At 40.6% G+C, this 20,100-nt stretch overlaps 1 protein-coding gene across 1 annotated transcript; it reads right to left on the bottom strand.

The window, feature by feature from the left end:
* Positions 1-229: 229 nt before the first annotated feature.
* Positions 230-19,012, bottom strand: LOC129102816 (fibroblast growth factor 9-like). Its single transcript, XM_054613085.1, has 4 exons — positions 18,967-19,012; positions 16,205-16,927; positions 3,522-3,625; positions 230-1,070 (listed from the first exon to the last, which is right to left on the bottom strand). The coding sequence occupies exons 1-4, from the start codon at positions 19,010-19,012 to the stop codon at positions 870-872; spliced, it is 1,074 nt and encodes a 357-aa protein (XP_054469060.1). The 3' UTR covers positions 230-869.
* Positions 19,013-20,100: the final 1,088 nt, after the last annotated feature.

The raw sequence follows: 20,100 nt of genomic DNA, 5'->3' as shown, positions 1-20,100 counted from the left end.
AATATAAAAAGACTACAGTGGATCAATTAATTTGGTCAACTGATTAAAGCATTTCCTTGAATATTTTGTTTATTTATGTATTTATTTCATTATCTATTTACTGTGTATTTACAATATGAACAACCAATAATTGAAACGTGAAAATATCTAAAATAAAAAAGATTCAAAGTCAGTCAAACAACTTAAAGACAAATATATTTTTTATATTTATTCAGGTTTAAATGATAATATTCAAAAAGAGATGCATAAATGATAAAAAAAAAAGACTAGATTCGTCTTTTTTTGTGTTTTTTGTTCTTTTTCGTTAAATATTACACAAAATAAATAAATTTAAAGAAAAGATATCATAGTGTTAGACTTGCTGTTGTGATGGTGCTTCTTGACTCCTAACTCTTTTTCATCCTTTTCATTTCCTGCTTCTCTTGTCTTATCTCCTCCTTTTCTATCAGTCAGCTTTCTATCAATACTTCCTCTTCTTGTCGTTTTTCCTTTCCTCTCTTACATATTCTGTCATTTTATTTCTTCCCAGTCAAGCGCTTTACATGTACACAAATCTAAAAATGTGAGTAACTAATCACATTTTGGCACAGAAGTCATTTCTTTTCATATTTTCTACTGTGCCAATGTACTTGATAACTTAAAACAGAAAATAATATATACATTGTAAGGCAATATATCTTATTTCTTTCTTTAAAAATAGAAATGTCTTTATCCAACATAGATAAAAATGTCCATAGGTTTCCATTCTGTTTCTCCTCAGTGCATCATTCAGATCTGATTCAGATCTGTCCAATGTAGCCATCGCTGTAACTCCAAAAAAGTCCCATACCCTGCATTGTGCAGAGCTCTCTCGTGGCTGATATGTCCAATCATCGTGGTTGTACCACAATGGGCAGGAAGTGAGTGGCAGTGTTTTTCCTACGTGTCTTCTTCCCCCTCATTGGCTTGCCGTTGGCGTTGAGTCCCACAAACATGTGCTTCTTCTTGTTGCGCCATTCTGCTGAAGCGTAGGTGTTGTACTTGTTCTCCTCGATGCGTTCGATCAGACGGCAATCCGGACCAAAGTCCCTCTGCAGCGGAGAGACAAGGAGTGGAAATGTCAGATAACAACTAAAACCATTAGTTTATTAATGCTAAATCCAGTTTCGTTTCAAAGGTTTGCTGCTTTTTATTTGTCTTCTATGACAGTAAATTTTATATCAGAACTTGGATGATTCAGCATGATAACTGTTTATTTAGCATGATCATATTTAACATATCCTAAATCAGATGGCTGTTATAATGTACAGCTGTCGTTGCTCAGGCTGTTCCCTGTATGTTTTATTAACCCCCCAATTTAATGGAGCCTGGTCTTCACTTAATCCTAATCGTCCTCCCATCCAATTTGTATTCTCCTAATCCACATCTTGTCCTCAGTTCCTCTTCTTAATCTTTCAGTTTCATTATTCAGAGTTTCATTATTGCTATCATTACTCGCTTTAGTTGTTACGCTAAGTTGTTCTGAGCACAGAGACAACCTTAAAGTCTTAAAAGCCGACATATGATGGATGTAGCAGTGTAGTGCCCAGGATTTAGGAAGAGGAGACGAAACGTGTCAAAACATCACTCCCCCAAGCAGAGTGCGTAGCCCTGACATGCGATGTCAGACGACTAGACCACCAAGTCAAATTTTACGATAACGTCACACCACAACACGAAAGCCGTACAGGCAGTAACATCGCGGAGATACTGAAAACGGAACCCTGGAGGAATTGGAAGTAAATGAGAAGGACCCAGCCTAAGTGACAGGCAACTTTACTTATTAAACTTTATTTCATATGATGTTTATCGCATTTACACGTAGGTTAAGACTGGTCAGTGACACAATAAGAAAATAATACAGTATGTATTTTGATTTCAAATTAAGTTGTGGCAAGTGCATTTTAGTAGAAAAGTGTTTAGTGACACAATGAGAATTCAATATGTACTTTATTTTCATATAATTTTATTGATGGCAAGTGCATTTCAGTTCAGTGGGTTCTCTGCCGAGTGACTTTGTGCCATGCAATGGCATGATGGGTATAGGGGATCTGTTGAAAGGGACGGGTGGAGAGAGGTAAGCATGAGATGTGACGTCTCAAAGGTTTGGTCTCAGTGCAAGCAGTGGGCATCGTGACACCGTGTTTGTGGCTTACGTTACCGCGGTGACCACCCACTGGTAAAATAAAGAGAAATGATCTGAGAGGGTAACATTTGTCAGTTTACTGGAAGCTGCCCTTTTGCCAAAGGCTAACGTCGCTTAAACAGCCAGTTACACACACACACGCACACATGTACACACACACATGCACAATATAACTCAGTCTCTCTGTATATTCCCATTGCTGTTTAAATTGGTTCCAGAAGTAAAACTGAATGTTCACAAAGCAAAATGAGAATATTGTGCATAAACTGTGCAGCTTTTGTAATGTACAGTGGTGCTCAGTAAGACCAAGCAGTGTGTTGTGTGTGTGTGTGTGTGTGTGTGTGTGTGTGTGTGTGTGTGTGTGTGTGTGTGTGTGTGTGTGTGTGTGTGTGTGTGTGTGTGTGTGTGTGTGTGCTAATGTTTGTGTGTGTGCGTGTGTGTGTCCTGGCTGCCTTTTGGATTAAAAGGATTGTAAAAGCGGATAAAAAATGAAACTGTAGTCATAAGTGACATCAAATTATAGTAATGAATCCCTACAGAAATAACTTTTGAACACGACTAAATCTTTAGAGAGCTCACAGTGAATTTATCAATCTTTCGTCACTTGTTTTCTGTGAGAATTCTATACAAATTAGACTATGGTCAAACCTAAACACAATCATAACCCTTTGTATCTCTTGCGTGTATTGATCTGCCGATGCAATGAAACAATGATTTCATTTGATTACCACCGGATAAAGAAGTCACTGTGTAAACCCATCAAGTGTAATCGAACGCCAGCTCTTCACCGCCGTGCTACTATGGCTTGGGTTGCACGGAGCAGAAGACGTCATGGGAATTCAGTTTCAGGCCATGCAACAGAATGCCTCTCTGTCTCTTTCTACCGTGTGTCATTTCATCTGTGGTGTGGCTCCCAGAGAGACACGCTGAAAGTTGGGTCTTTCAAAGTCAGCGAAAGAGAAGAAACGAGGGAGAGAATGAGATGAAGAAAAGGAGGGAGAGGGAGAAAACAGATGAAACAAGGGCTGCTCTCCCCACAGGGACTGAAGCAGAATAGAGAAACTGAAGGATTGTGTTTCCTGTTTCTGAATGGAGTGGAGAGGAGAGGTAGGTAGCAGGGAGGAGAGCTCTCATTGACTAACTGTGGTTCCTATTTCTAGAACAGAGTCTTGTCCATTGTTTTAAAAGGCTTTCAAGAAAAGTCAAAGCTGCAGGGTCACCAGTTTGAGGAGAAAAGTCTCTTTCACACATGTTTTACATTGATCAGCTGCAAAAATGAACATTCACGAGATTGCACACCTTGAACTAATGGATATCGTGGAGATCATAGTATAACAGTACCAAAACAGCTACTCACCGCTCCATATAGCTCTCCCTTTTTGCTGATTGCCAGGTAGTAGTTACTGCTGAGGCCCCTGATGGCCACGACTCCCACATCCACTGACTTGATCTCCAACATACCTGGTGCAGCGGGGATAGAGGGACAAACATTTTAAAACTTTGTTCCTAAGATATTGGTGCATTCGTGCACACTGCGGTTGTGTTTTTGTTCTGCTGATTGTATATTTAGCTTATACCAGATACAGAGCTACAAATGCCTATTTTATTATTAAAAGCACAATGCAAGAAAATCGAAATAAACAGTGGAGAAATTAGGGATCTGAAACACCACAAAAATAGGTATTTGACATCAGTTTAAAATGTTAAAAGGTGCATTTTGGAATACAAGGTTTCAGGTCAACATGCATCACTCTTAATTAGGTTTTAAAATTCTGCAAAATATCTTAAAAGTACTGCAGGAGAAACCTGAATCATCTCAATTTCTTTCGCACAAGTGAACCCCAGTCTCGTCTCCCCCTCTCTTTTTTCTTCACTATGTGACAGTCAGACCTCAGACCAGCCCCTCTTGCCCGCTGTTCATTTGCTGGTTAGCTTGTGGGCTGCATGCCCTGGGACCGAGGTGTAAGCCAGGAAAAAACATTTCTCCGTCCTATGTTTGTTTTTCTGACCAGGGGAGCTGAGGCAGGCGGGCACACGGACAGGACGGAGAGAGGCTTCTGGCTGCCAGACTGGCAAGAGGTCAAGGCGTCCATATCAGTTTTCAAGCCTGAACCAATTAGGGGTTTAAGCTGTGGTCGCCGGGCCTTTCTTCTCTCATCCTCAAGCCAGTTACACCAAGCCGTAAAACTATCAGGGGTTTGAGAGGATTAGCTAAAGGGGCCAGTAGGAAGTGGAGCCTAGTTGCAGGAATAGATGCAAGGATGACGTGAGAAACAGCGACAGTCTATCTATTATCTCTGTAGAGGTCTATTATCCTCAGTCTTGAGATTTTAGAATGATCGTATTAGACAGTTTCTTGTTTGAGGGATTGTGTTATGGACAAGCTTATGCCATGCTGGATTGCCAAAAATCAATTGAATCTGTCTATTGGTCTTATAAAGTGTGAATTGTCTGGAGATACAGTTCATGTATGATTTCTTTGCACATATTTGCACATTTTCTCCAGCTTTGCAGAGAGGCAGTTGAATGAATCCTTGAAGAATCAGTGACCAGAAGAAGCAAATAACAATAAATACAGTATGAGATGAAGGATTGAGATCAAATGAATGTCTCTCAAATATCATATAAACAAGGCTTCTTACAGGATGCCCCCTTCACTGCCCTCATTCCCCCTCTCAACATGCTGCAGCCATAGTGTGATTTAATGATGGACAGAACGATGAAGGGATGAAGGTTTAGGAGAAGTTGTAGTTTAAGATTGAGACATCTGAGAGCATCTTCCCTCAAACTGCTGTGTTTTACAGCTATAAATCCTAACCCACTGTTGCCTCCTATTGTCTTCATACTGCTTTGCAATAGCATTCAAAGACTGTTGGAAGACAGCTTTATATTTGGAAATGTAAAAAAATGGCTTAAAATTCACTTGATGTTCTGCATTACAAGCTATTTTCTCTTGTATGTACGTTGCGGTCTTTGATAATTGTTCTTGGCCTTGTTTCTTTTTGTTAAATGTAATACTTGGCATTAATCCATCCCCACGGTTCCTTTAATTGGTCAATAAAGGCTTGTTAAAACTCCAAACTTCAAGTAGGTTTTCGAAGCTCAAAGTGCATCATGTTGGCTTGTTATTTTAAGTCCAGTACTCACAGACGTGTTCCACAACACAGCACTTATCTATCGGTTTCAAAATGTTCCATCTCGACACACACACACACATTTCTGAGCTGTGAGCCGTCAGAATAAGATCTGTCTGTGCTGCGCTAAAGGCATCTCCACCTGTTCAAAACCTTTTTCCCTCCTCCGGTTTGATGTGGTTTGTCAAACAACCAAAGCACAGGGCTCTTTTATGGCCCCTTTACCAGAAGCAGCCCCGTCTGCCTGTGAGTTAAAAGGCCAGGCTGTAACAAAAGGCTTAGATTGCAACAACAGAGTTTATGGCGAGGAGATGGAGAAAAACAGTACCCGATCTTGTGTGCACAAACGCACGCACACACGCACGCACGCACACACACACACACACACACACACACACACACACACACACACACACACACACACACACACACACACACACACACACACACACACACACACACACACACACACACACAAATGCAGTCATGCAGATACACAAACACTGAATGTTTCGAGCTCTGGTGCTAGACCTCTCCCTTTTTGTAGCCACTGGAGACCAGCCCATCTTTTTATAACCATCATTGAAAGCACAAATATCGCAGGGTTCAGTTAATATAAAAGGCATGGACATTTTCCACTATCAACATTTTTTAAAGAAACTAAACACCTGTGTGTAACAGGGCAACTTGACAACTTTCATGATGCAAGCCAAAAGGGGTCTTTGCTGGCCAAACCTAAACACTTACGGAGCTACGGGTACAAATGAACACAACCTGGCCTTCTGACAGTGAAATCACTGTTCATTAACCATTTCATGTAGATCACAATGTTTAATGGGTGATGTTTAACTCCAGTGTGACCCTGTCAAAACCGTTAACATCAATGGAAATCTTCCTTTTAAAATGCAAATCAGACACACAAAATATGTTTTATGTCTTTTATTGCTCAAAGATAGTTTTAGCAGATTATGACTGTTTGGTATGCTAAATCAAAATTTTATGGAGGGTTGTTCTTAATATTTTCTCTGGTTCTCTCAGACTTTCTAACCTTCACCTTCTTTATTCCACTATTTTTGTCTTCCTTGCGTTACCGCTTCTTTAGTCCTCATCTCTTTACCAGTTAACCTAAAAAGTTTAAATGTACTGCTCCGAACAGCAACTCTTGGCGTACTCATACATAACATGGTCACGCATCCACATACACAAACAGGAACACACACACATACTGCAGAGCTCCTGTCGACCCCCGCCCGTCCCCCTTTTAAGAAACACTGTCAGTAAGACTCCAGCTGAACCTAAAGGTTAAGGGAGGTTATGAAAATGTTTCCACTGTTTATCCAGGGGCTTTTTTGAAGAGTATACTGCCGTTGTTCACAATTTGACCTCGACATGGTGACCAGCTGTGAGTGGGTCTACTGTGTTCCTTTAGTCCTGAGTGGTCTCACTCTGTATTGTGAAGAAGCGGACAAGTTTGTGTCCTGAACTCCCCTCAGCTAGAAGAATGTAAATGGCTTGGTTCTTTCATTTTGGGTCCAATACTCAGATATTTTGGAAGAACCCTTGACTTTCCTGTGTTTTATCCCACTATTTTTTAGATGTGAAATATAAAAGTGTCATCCAAGGTTCGACAATGAAGCAGCAGTCCCAGTGTTAAGATTTAATATCCGATTTGCATAATTTGAGGTCCAAACACTAAGATAATTTTTCTCTTGAAAACTTTTGCAACAGAGTGACTAATGATGTCTTTTATTCATTGTGACAGGATTTGACATATACGCAACCGCTAAACACTGAATAGAACAGAAAATCCATTACAATGCCAGTAAAAAAATGAAAGATACAGTAGAAGAATAAAACAATTTAGAAAGGGTAAATCAAAATGTACCACCAAATCAGATGTCAGTAACAAAGTAAATAGTAACACTATTCTACTGTATTTGGTTTCTAGATATTGAAAAACAAAGAGCAAAGGTATGCAACCGAATCTTCTTGGCCTCTGCTGTATTTCAGCAAACCCATGGTTTTTACAGGATTTCTTCTTCAACACTTCTCGGTTGTGCAGCTTGGTGAGTGCTGGTGATGAGATTGTGTTGGGAGGGGAAACTGCTGTATATTATGTGTTTTGAGGAGCGTTGAGGTATTGGTTTAGACTGGTGTGGTTGACAACAGTATCATCCTGTGCTAAGTGGCCACATCAAAGCCTGTTTGGCCGACGGTTATGGCCAAAGCTTAGAAAACAGAGGCCTGTTTCTGATTTTATCAGAATAAATATGGGCACAATTTTCTTACAAATATAATTTTTCCTAAATTTTACTTGTTTTCAAAATTAGTTTTGCTCATATTAATTTAGTTATAAATTAGATTAAACAGATATTGTGCACCCTTTTGTGCACAACGTTGACTGGGGTTCTAAGTATTTTTTCATTAGCAGGATTGTTTGATATGACCTGCACTCGCTGTGTTATTTAGCTTATTCTTGCCCCCATAATGGTTTTATTTCCTCTCCCGACAGGAACACTAACATCACTGTCTTTCTTGTTGGACAGAAATAGCCAAAACCACACACTGTTCTTCAAGCTGTATGTGATTTCAAAACTGGCCTGGGAACGAAGAGAAAAACAAACCCAGATTATTCAAAAATCAAGTGAACGGAATCACCTGAGCTTAAACCCTCAGTTTCAAATACCAGAGGCCTAGCCAACAGATAGCGTTAAGTTTCTCGTCTGTGCCGCTCATCATTCCAGCGGCGCATAATTTGAGATCACTTTACCAGGCGCACCGCGACCGCAGCAAGTTATGTCACACACGTTTAAGAGCAGCTGGGAGGAAACCAAGCGAAATTGGAAATACATAACCCCCTGAGATATTGTGAATCCTTTAACACAGTTGACTTTGTAACACGATAAAGTGCCAAAGCTGCCAGTTTCTGTCAAAACATTTCACAGGCCTGACACGGCAGGAGTTATGTTTTCAGGCAAAGTGCTGTGACGGTCGTCTGCATTTCACACATTTTACATTAACAGTTCAGCTGCCAGTGAGATGTTGCCAAACTGTTGTGGTTGGAGTTGATGGCGTTGGACTTTCAGCTTTAAAATCTTGGTATTTTACACCACAGATATAATACACGGACATGCACAAAGATGATTCAGTTTGTCACGTGTCTTTCTGTCCCTGTATTGTTTGTACTGTCCTCGTCTCTCCTCTCACATGCATATATGTTCATACGCATAAACAGCTCACGCACACGCACACACACACACACACACACACACACACACACACACACACACACACACACACACACACACACACACACACACACACACTAAATGCAAATAAAGGGTAATTAGCTGGCATTCCTGGCTGCTCTGTTCAAACGGCCAGGCTGTCCAGATGCCTCTCTGGACTCAGCATTACCTTTGATGACTCCATTAAGAGCCTCACTTTCACGCAGTGTGTGAGTGTGTGCGTTTATATGTGTGTAGCAAGGCTAGGGGTGAGTGAGTGAGAATGAAAGGACAGGAACATTAGGGGGTGTGTGTGTGTGTGTGTGTGTGTGTGTGTGTGTGTGTGTGTGTGTGTGTGTGTGTGTGTGTGTGTGTGTGTGTGTGTGTGTGTGTGTGTGTGTGTGTGTGTGTGTGTATTTGTGTATTTGGGGGGCTTTTCTTGAAGCATATGGTGTCTATATGGCAGCAGCCCTGGATGTTATCTGTCACAGGTGCTATTCTTCACCTCCCGCTGCTTTACTGGCCATGAATTGGGCCTGTTCACAGGCAGCAGGAAAACACCAAAATTACACTTTCAGTATTAGGCTTCCTGAGCATTTTTCAGCATAGTTGTTGGTAGAGAAAGTCCGATAAAAATTATTATAATGCAATTAAGGCTCATTGTTTTTGGTTTTCTAAAATGTTTGTAAAGGACTTGCAAATAATGATCATTTACTTGAATATTTGCCCAGTGTATAAAATGTCCATCACATTTTTTTAGAGCTCAGGGTGGCATTTTAAAATGTTGTTGTGTCCCACTGACCAAAACGCAAAGATATTCAATTGACAATTTATATAAAACAGCGAAATCCTAATTTTGGAGAAGGTGGAACCAAAGAAAGTTTGGTTCTAGAGCTTGAAAAATGTTTTAAAGATCACAAAATAGTTTTTGATTAATTTCTGTAGATGGCCCAATCTGCTGATGGTTTCAGATCTAAAAAGGACTAGATTACTTTAGATTCTTCTGGATATTAGATTTACAAGAGTCAGAGAGTTGTTCTGTTTCCTGCTACAAGAGGTCACTGTTCAGCCCAGTTCACAGTATTAAGGGTCATGAACCTAGGATTATGCTGAAGATGAAGTAATTAAACAATATGTTTCCACTGCAAACTGCATGTTTTTTCATTTTAAATTGATGATTACCTTTTTTACTTTTTCTTCACATGGAATCCTTTCAAGAACATAGTAGTACTGGCTTAAACTTTGCTGAGATTACACAAGGTTACAACATTAAGACATGGAGAAAAGAGTTGATGATGTGGCAAATACTGCAAATTCCAAATATTCACTGGAATGAAGCTAATGAAGTTGACATTGTTGTTTACTCCAAAGTGAATATTGCTGTGATTCTGCTTTGCAGTTTGTTGCCAAATGCAAATTACTATGTTTGGATTTGTTATTTGGACAACAATAAACTGTTGGATTGTTATTGGGACAGCAGAGAGAAGAGCCAGAAACTGAGCTGAATGGGCAATATGTTTGCATTTATACAGCAAATGCCTCTCCATACAGATTATATGGACCCAGTGGGCTCTATGTACAACTTAAAGGATATTACTCTGTACTCCCAGATGCATCCAACACTTCCACACAACTTATAGATAAGGGTATTTGTAAAGTACATGTTTGCTCATTTAGCACATTACAGCTACACGGAAGTGATGGTTCACACTAAATTCTGATAGATGTTTAAACGTCTAGTTTATTACTGAGAGAATGTTTTGTATCTCCCCCTGTTCTTCTCTCAAACATATTTATGTATTGTACTCTGCAAGGGTCCTCAACATAACAAACTGAAAAAGGCCGTCCATCAAAACAAAGAAGTCTTATTTAAGATTCTTTGTGGATAGTAATCGACTCTTGATGTGTGGAGCTATTTCCTCTTCAGAGTGCCGAAGTGCTCCAAAGCGGCAGAAGATCTTACAGAAACATGATTTGCTGCTGAAAGACTTTTGTTTAAGGTGGTGCCTGACTGGTGGGGTTTCTGGCCCTCGGCTTGGTCTGCCTACAGAAATCTGGCCCTTTTTCAGTCTCGTTGTAGTTGATACATTAATAGACATGGCAGCGAATTGATGGGAAAATATTTAGCGGCGATGATAGGAAATATGCAAACAGTGATGGAAAAATGAGATGGATTCTGTTATTGTCTTCAGCGACTCCAGAAAAAAACATGTGCTCTCATAGTATACCAAATGATCTTCAACAACCTAAGTATGTTAACCAACAGCTTGATCCGAAACTTTTATTTACTGTGAAGAGTTGTTCTGATCATTTTCTGCATGGTTCTTTCAAACACATCCAAAGCATGAACACACACATGCTCCATAAATTACCTTGTTCGGATGGTTAAGGGGTCAAAAGGCACCAGTAGATCTGGATCTCTGGACCTTCACATTCACCCCCGTGTGGGAGATGAAAAAAATAGTGCTGACTTAGTGGGGAGGGAGAGGTGATAAGTTGCATGATGTTAATTGTTTTTCTTATCTTGCCTTAGCCATTAATGGGAAAATACTTTTTTTTAAATAATTGTAGATTCACAAAAAATACTTATGATGAAAATATATTCATCAAATATACATTTGACCGAAACATTGCATTTTAGTCACTCAAGTCAAAGTGAGAAATGGGCACTGTATTTAGAAATTAAAGCTTTCTCCGACAACTTTCTGTCTGTCTTCCCCAAAGGCCGACAACAATGTTATCAATGCATTGGCTTCATTATAGTAAAAAAACAATGCTTTAATATAATATTTAATCAATATTATGTAATATTTCTGCAGGACTGACAGTGTGTGCTCCGTAGATTCCAGTAAAAGGAGTCAGGAGTCAGGAATCAGAACTGAAATGATTTAATCCAGACGCTCGCTGCATTCTGAATATTAACAAAACATCATCGTGAAGAGTGGCGTGTGAAAATGAATTGATGATTTGTTTTTCGCCCATACTAGCAGATTGCAGCTCATTCGATGTTATGAGGTGATTAAGTAAAAGAGCCTAATTTTTACTAGTTATCTTGAATGGTTTTCCATGATTTTTGTTTACAACCTATCAGTAGCGCTTCCTATTTGTTTCAGACATAAGCGTATGGATGTTGGAGTAGTGGAGGGAGGATCAGAGGGAGTATGCATGCAGTACATGTTTATTGTAAGTTTTCAGAGCACAGCTGAATGTAATTGTTGATGTTAAACACGGAGTACTCGATGATAGGTTCAGTGTTTCCTGAACAAGCTTGTGCAGCGATGTTTGGCACCATTGTTATTTACGGCTGTTGGAAAGAGGAGTCCATGAAGATGTCAAAGTTACTTTAAATGAAAAGCAATGCTGACACTTAACTCTGGTGCATCCAGGACCTCCTCATAACTCTCTTTTATGGGCCACACTGCTACCTTTTCCCATGAGAATCCTAAACATGCTCATCAAGCAGAGAGCAGGAAGAAACCGTGAGAGGCGTACAGAAACTAAATAAGGGGAAAAGGCTGGGACTCATTTCAAGATGGTCAGGAAGGGCAAGCACTTGATACATTTTTGTTTTTGCGTAAATCTTGCTGAGTCACTGGAGGTTTATGGATGCGGAGGAGAATATTAAGAAGTGCTTGTGGTTTAGAAGATAAGAGGACACAAATTTATATTCCACATGTTTTAAAAGAGAAAGAGACACACAGAATCATACAGTCTCTCGTTTTTTTTCTGACTCAGACCGTAACGGCAAAAATCTCAATCTCACGAAGGGATTTTTATTGACTCCCTAATAATCACATTTTAGTGGAAAAATCTGCCAATGTGGTGAAAATATTTTAACATTTCCAATACGAACTGACTTTTCTAGAATCAAGTGTAGTTTCATCCACTATTGTGGAGTGATCTGCACTTCTTAAAATATATTATATGAAGGAGACAAAACTTTTTCTCCTCAATCACAGACAAAATCGAAGAATATATTTCCTCCAGCACAATTTGGCTCTTAAGCTATACTTGGAAATACAAATGTATCATAGTCTTGCACACAGAATGTGGAATTTGCATCCCCCAGCTGAACCACAACTAACCGTGGCAGAGTGACAGAATGGCCAAAAGTGATGCACTATGCATAGCGTTGACCTTAGCATTAACAAAGCTTCCTGACTTGGGTCAATGGCTAGAGGTCAAACCAGTGGCGGCAGACCTGTGTAATTAGCCTGGACATGGCAAACCTTGACTAAATCAAAATAATGTTATGTGCATTAGACTCTCCATGAATCATGGTGCTTTCAATTCCTTTGTGTCAGTGGGTAATGTGTCTTCCATGTTTAATGTTAACAATAAGTACAGTATGTGTGGCAGCTTTTTACAATCCCGGTTGCTGCAGTGAGAATCAAAGCTACAACTTAAGTCCAGTTGGCACCATTCAGTACTAATTGAGCTCTGCACGACCACAAGTCTGTGGTCCAACTGCAAACACATGTCCAGTGGTTTCATTGCTTTATGTGTTGGTTTGTAAACAAGATGTGACAGTCTATGGACGACATAGAGAGAGGAAAACAAGGACAGATTTGTTGTTTATGGTCAGTGGCAGAATCAATGCTAATCACATGACGGCCGGACAGGATTTCCACATGTCGATAAACAGTGACATGAACCAGTAAGCACACATTCCCAATACAGGCCCTAAACCCTGAATGATGTACTGCCCTGAGCTTTGACAAGATGATTAGAAAGGCTCGGCCGTGGAAGAGAGCCTCGACCCCGGAGCTGGAGCTGAAACTTCTTCATCACCTCTGACACCATCTAATGACACTCATTTGCTATCTGACCTCCTGAACATTACCAGACTACTAGACCATGATAGCACCACTAACAACTGCCCCCTCGCCAACGCTCAATTTCGATGCTTTCCTAAGGGAGTAGTCCATTTTTGACGAATAAGATCTTCGGTCAATTTATTTGTGTTTGCTTTGAAACATTGGAGCAATTTTTCTACACTGTGTTACGTAGGTATATTATATGATATAGTATGTTATATATAGATTATTTTTGCATCATCTCAAACGAGCCATGTGGGTTTAATGAGCACATAAAGGCCAGAAAACTGCATCACATCGACTCTAAAACTCACTATAAAGGATAAACTAAACATTTGTAAATAATCTGTAGCATACACAAATGCGAAGGAAAGTGCATTGAAAGTTCTGAGCAGGAATGGTAATGCAAAAAACATCATGTATAGTACATCAATTAACCCATCCATGTTGGCAGTTATTGTAGGAGAATTTAATTATGTTCTGTTTGGTTTAGTTTGAAAGGTATAATTTCCCCTCTGCAGATTCTAGAGAACATGCAAAGTAGCAGGAGGTGGTGCATAATCATACAAACTGCTGTACTTATAAGCTTGTGCTTGGATGGAAATAAAATCCATGCTCAAGCACCTAAACTTAAAACCTACTGTGCAGACACATTTATTATTTAATCATTATTTCATTACAGCCAAATCTCAGTTTATCTCTAAATTTCCTCCCATCTTCTTCTTATCTGAAACTAATTGAACATCTGCACTTGCAACTTGGGGAAATACCCTCTAAATATACTACAAAGACCAAATGTGACCTGAAAGGTTCGGCCTCCATGGTTTAGAAAGTTCTTACCTACTTCCCACCACAATCAAGCGGCAAGAGCTGTTGAAAGTGATGAATGGTACTTCTAATGCCATGACCTGATGCCATTATAGTTAGTGACACGTTGCACCCTAATGGTTGAGCTCTTTATGTGCATGTGTGTGCACATGTGCATGCGTGTGTCAGAGAGGACTGCAGGCAAGGGGAGGGAGGAAGAGACGCTAATTGAAATTCCTTCAGCCATGTCTGGCAGAGCCTTGGTGTCTGAGTGGCACACACACACACACACACATGCACACACATATTCACACTGGCCCTGGCCCTAATAAAAGTGGGCTTTGCCATATGGAGGCCATGTGCAAGACTGGCCTCTCTGTGCTCAAGTGTGTGTGCTCTTAGCAGGAGAGGCTTGTACAGCACCACAGACCCACAGACAGATGCATACAAACCTATGACATGTGTATGAAGCTGTGCGAGTGATAAAGATCCATTTATAAAGATTACAGTCACACACACACACACACACACACACACACACACACACACACTTGACATGCTGTGACAGATCCAAACACATACAGTAGACGTAATGCAGCAAAAGCCTGTTGTATAATCTTAAATAAATTAACTTGTGTTTTGGAGGTCACCCATCTCATTCAGTGAGCTGGCAGGGAGACTTTGGGCAGGTAAATGTGGGAGTAATGTTCTGTTCTCCCTCAACAACTACTGTCAATGTGCCCCGAGGCCATGCAGCTATTCTGAGCTCTACTTAGACCAGAAGACTGTGGCAGTCCTGGAGAACTTCCAGATGTGTTTAACTAGAAGATGAAGTTGTGGACTACAAAATGATAACAGCTGATTTTCTGTTCTGGATCAGTCATAAATGATTTTGATGGCCCTTACAAGTCGTTAAAGGTATTTGTATTTGCTAGTGTACAGATTCAATGCTCTGTGGCTACCATATAGATATCATGGTTTTTACGTAACTGAAAACAAAGCAAAGCTTTTACCATAATTGTATGTTGTAATGCGATTCCTAACAATCATCTTCAGTCCTATTATCTTACAAGAGATTCCACAAAATCTAGCATTTTGCATTCATAATGCAATCATACTCTCAAAAACTAAAGTTAAGGTATCTCAAGGTGCTTTAAAGGTACCAGTGGAGTTTCTCAGTGACCCACAGTGGAGGACTAAGAGCTTGGAGTCTAACCAGTGTGAAAGAGAAAAACTTTAAACTGTGAATGTGAGACTGAGTGTTGCTGACAAAAGAGCATGTGTGCTCAGTGACCCTTCTCAGGATACATAAAGGTTAAAATCATATTTCACAGCCCTCAAAATGTACAACCATAAAAAGGAGCAGGAATTGCATGGTTAATACTTTACATCTGAGTCCATATAACCTCATACTTAGCATGTGCCCACCACTATTATAGTTGCAGCACAATGGCAGTGAGGAGTACTTGTCATTCTCCCCACGGGTTTGGTAATAGCTGTGTTTTAGATATTTCCTCAAAGAAGAAAAACTTTCTCTGGGCAGTTTCTAATTGGTTCCAGTGGATCATCTCTCTTTTTTATCTTCCTGGCTTACTCATTTTGTTTTTTTCCTTTCCCACTCTCATGCTCCCCCTTCCCTTACTTTTCTGGCCTGCCTTTTCATGGTAGGCTAAGAAGCACGCAGCTCTGTTATTTGTTCCTTTGCACAGTCACCTGTCTTAATCTGTGCGGTTGCCGAGGGTGGAAACCAGAAACATCTCCCTTCCCATAAAAAACACGCAAGATGCAGTGGGTGGGTCATTTGTCCTAGTGTTCTCTTTGACAGATAAGGGCCCACACATCCTAACGTGGTCTTCCCTTTGCACTCTTCTGTTGATTTTTAGTGCAACAAAAAAGTCTAAGAGGAAATGATATGGCTTAATATCAAGCTAAAGCTTTTAAAAAAAAATCAGATGGCCTACTAAGACTCACAAATTGCTAGTTCTATGCTTAAATATTGCTTTAAATGATAAGAACCAATAAAACATATTCAGAAATTTAACAAAGTTGACTTACTGTATGGATCATCCTCACTTTTGGTGCCATTAACTTTTCCTTTCTTGTCAATGCGAAGGAAGAATTTCTGGTAGGAGAACAGTTTCCTCCTGCGCACGTCCCCTTGCAGATGGTTGTAGCTGCTCCGCACGTGGCGCCCGACACCCGTCGCAGAGGACGACGACACGTTGGTCGCCCGTGGCAACCTCGCAGAGGATGCATGAAGCGGTGCGGGTGATGAGGGAGGTGGCGGCCGTGAGACGAGAATGTGAGGGGGAGTCCCTCGTGGTGCATTGTGGTTCTTTTCAGAGTCTGGCGACGAAGCGGACAGGGGTGAGGACGAGGAGGGTCCGATCAGGAGAAGCAGGAGGAGGAAGATGAGGGAGAGGATGAGTGAAGGAGGTCTGTAGCAGGGGCAGGTGGAGAACCAGGCGACCGGTGCACCTTGTGTCACTGTCCATCTACACATGGTAGTGGAGCTGGGAGAGCTGTGGAGGTGCTCAGGGGCTGGGGCATGCTGAGCTGGGTGCAGGGAGAGGGAGCGAGAGCGGGAGAAACTCCCCCTGACTGACCGACTGCACCTCCTCCGTCCGGGGGCCCGCAACCTCACTGGGACCGTAGGTGTTAGAATGGCTGGCTGCTGCAGACGTGATGAAGCGTTGTCAGTAATGATGATGGTGATGCAGCTACTTGTGGCGGTGAAGTCTGCAGTGTTGTGGCGGACTCTGCTGTAGTCCCTCTGTGCTGTTTATTCCTCAGCAGCGCCGCAGGAATGCGTCAACATCCGTAACTCAGATCACCTCGCAACAGGAACAACTGGGGGTTCTCCCCGAAGACCTCTCACCACCTCCTCCCTCTCCTCCCAAAGACTGCTGCTTTTTGCCCCTGGTTGCTCTCACACACACACAAACACACACCTACACAAACACACTCAAAATCCCTTTTTAAAGTTTGTATGTACTCACATCCACAGACAAAAAAAACTCTCAGTTCATTCATATACACTGCAACAATCTACGCCACACACATGTCCCAAACCACTTATCTTCTCCAGTCCAGGGAGGTGGATAACAGGAAGGCGGAGGAGGTCTGGATAAAAGATGCCAAACTGCTCAGGACAAATTGAGTAAAAGTACAAATAATTATAATAAAGGTCTAATGCTGCTTCTCATAAAATGTCCCAACTAATCCACGCAAGGCGGGCCACAACAAAAAGAGTCACAGAATCCAGACTTTGTTCTTTTCTTCTCTTCTTCTCTCTCTTTGTTGCTCTGAGTTTGTCGGAGCTGGTCTGAAGTTACTTGAGTGTGTAACTGATCCCGGGAGCTCTCGTCTTTCTCCCCTCTCTTGTTGTTGCGTCTCGTCAGTGAGCTGAGCTCCCTATCTCTGCTCTGTCCTCTGGAGTCTGAGCGTTGGAGCGGTGTGCGTCCTCTCTTCTTTCCCTCCTGTGTGTGTGGCTTTCTCTCCTTTGGCCCCCCCCTCTTTCCTTTGCCTCTCCCTCTCTCCTATCTCTATCAGTGGTGCTCTCTCTGCTTTATCTGGAGTTTCTCTGAGGTGACTGAATCTTGTCTTTCCTTTCACCTTATTCATCTGCTGCAGATCCCCAGATGTCATCTCTTAGTGTAATTGGATGTCTATGAAACCACTTGGCTTTGAAGAGCTGTGTGCATGCATGTTTGCGTGCATGTGTGTCTGCACATGTACATGTGTGTTTTTGTGTGTGTGCGTGGGGTGTGTGTGTGTGTGTCTGTCCCACCCCGTTTTCTCTTACCCTCCCTCTCCCTCTTTTTTCTGTCTCCTCCCCTTCTCAGACGAAACCCTACCAGTTTAGTAGAAAATTATATGAAGAATAATAGAAAATGATTCTTCATATCTCTCTCCTCTTGCAGTGCTCTAGGTTCATGTTTTTTAGTAGTTCTCTCGATTAGTGTTGCTAGTTTTGGTGTTATTTGAAAATGTTCAGTGCTAGTGTTGATAAGATATGAGTTTAGGTAGTTGTAATACCGAAATAGCTCTCACTAATTTGAAAAACACGTTTCTTTACAAAACACTTTTTTTCATTTAACATATGAAGCCACAGTTCTGAAATGTTAACTGTGTTAACTGTGTATCACAAGATTGTTGCCTAATTACAATAGGCATTGTCAAAAATGTCATTTAAAATCTGGAACTATCTGAGAAGATTCTGACTGTGAGGATCCATTCAGTGACACCTTGAGACCGTTGTTTTATTCTCTAGGCCAATTGAACTTCATTCTAAAGATACATATCATAGTCGACAGTACTGTGTGCTGTGTACATGTGTGACAATAAAGTTTATTTACATTTAAAAAAAAAGTTGATTTAATTTGCATGTAGTCTCCACTAGTTTTCAGATCATATTGATTCCTGGCGCATTACCTAAATAAATGAAAGTAGTTCAAAGTTCATCTATAAATAAGAGATGAAGCGTAGCTGTAGTTCAGGAATTAGCTGATGGCGTCAGCTGCTTCATTCATGCTTTTCAATCACTGACTCATTCACAGCTCTGCGGCTACCAGCTGGCTCGCACATTCAATCATATTCATGCAGGTGCACAGCCATTATTAACTTGACACCTCAAACTATTACTCCCCCCACCACTCCAACCTTCATTCAGCAGAATCCTTGTTGCTCCGTCAAAGGGAAAAGCCTTTTCTGCCAAATATGACTTTGTAGCTATTTGCTGAAAATGCTCAGAGTGTGACTGTCCTTATTATTATGTCTTATTCTCCAGTTAAAGGGATACTCATTAGTAAAATTACCTCCTGTGGTGTTTGTGACGATGTTAAAAAGACCTCCACCCTCCATGACACATTGCCTTTGCCTGATAATGGCCAAATATTTCCTCTCTGCGAAGAGGCACGGACCTTTTTTGAGCTGAGTCAAATCCCCCTCAGCTATTTTGACAGATACTGTCAAGTGATTTCTTTACTTGGATATCAATCTGAAGATAAACATCGCTCTGTGTTTGCATGAAAGAAGTTGAACCTTACGTGTGTTGCTGTGTTTTGCCTTTCAAGAATCTGGGTCTGCTGTCTGGTTTCAGCATTGTTAATTTCCTTTTCACATTGTCAGACAACAGCCATATTTCCACCTCCTGCTTTCTCTTTTCTTTTCTTCTCTTCTCATAAGTTTCTCAGTTATTACTGGAACATCTGACTCCTGTCAGAGGAATGCAGCAGATTGGGTTATTACGTTCTGCTGTATTTTTTCCTTCATTTAGACCTGCAGTCTCAATTTATTATGTATTAGTACTTTAGGATTTCAAGGAATTCCTTCTGGGTATGGGCCAAGCAATAAAAAAGAAAGAGTCATTCACATCAACCGATAACAAGCATTTACCAGCTTCTCAGCTGTAAGGATTTGTTTATTTTTTGTGTTAATAAACTAAATTGCTTTGAGTTTTAGACTGTTGAAAACAAAACAAGCTATGGTCACTTATAGGCTTTACTATTTTCTTACATTTTATAAAGCAATTATTAAAGGAGAAAATATGTGCTACACTTATTCAGGTACCAAAAAAACATGTTATATGTCAACACCTGCAGACAAAATTCAGCACCACGGATAGCACTTTATGATGTAGTTCTTCACCATGCCGAATGTAATTAAAGATCCTCGTTAATTTTTAAAAACATCTCCCAGCGATTTATCTTTCACATCAGATTAATCAATAATGGAAATACTCATTAGTTGCAGACCTTGAAATGGTAATTCTTTAGATTTCAGTCCTGGTTGATTTAGAATTTCTATTTGAGTAAAAACAATGGATATGTGCTAATAGTTTAGCAGTAAAAAAAGGTGCTTTCGTTGTTTTACAAGTTCAGTCTGGAGTCTTGTTCAAAAACAAGACTCCAGACTGAACTTGTAAAACAACTAAAGCACCTTTTTTTTCA

The sequence above is a fragment of the Anoplopoma fimbria genome, chromosome 14 (genome assembly GCF_027596085.1).
Source record: "Anoplopoma fimbria isolate UVic2021 breed Golden Eagle Sablefish chromosome 14, Afim_UVic_2022, whole genome shotgun sequence".
Lineage (NCBI taxonomy): Eukaryota > Metazoa > Chordata > Actinopteri > Perciformes > Anoplopomatidae > Anoplopoma > Anoplopoma fimbria.
Note: the sequence above shows the minus strand (reverse complement) of the source record. Positions and strands in the feature narration are given on the sequence as shown.

Coding starts and splice junctions, on each gene's coding strand:
- LOC129102816 (XM_054613085.1), bottom strand. CDS start 19,012: ATGGAGGGTGGAGGTCTTTTTAACATCGTCACAAACACCACAGGAG. Junction 3,626..16,204: donor AAGTGAGGATGATCCATACA/GTAAGTCAACTT, acceptor CCGCTGCACCAG/GTATGTTGGAGATCAAGTCA. Junction 1,071..3,521: donor AGGGAGAGCTATATGGAGCG/GTGAGTAGCTGT, acceptor TCTCCGCTGCAG/AGGGACTTTGGTCCGGATTG.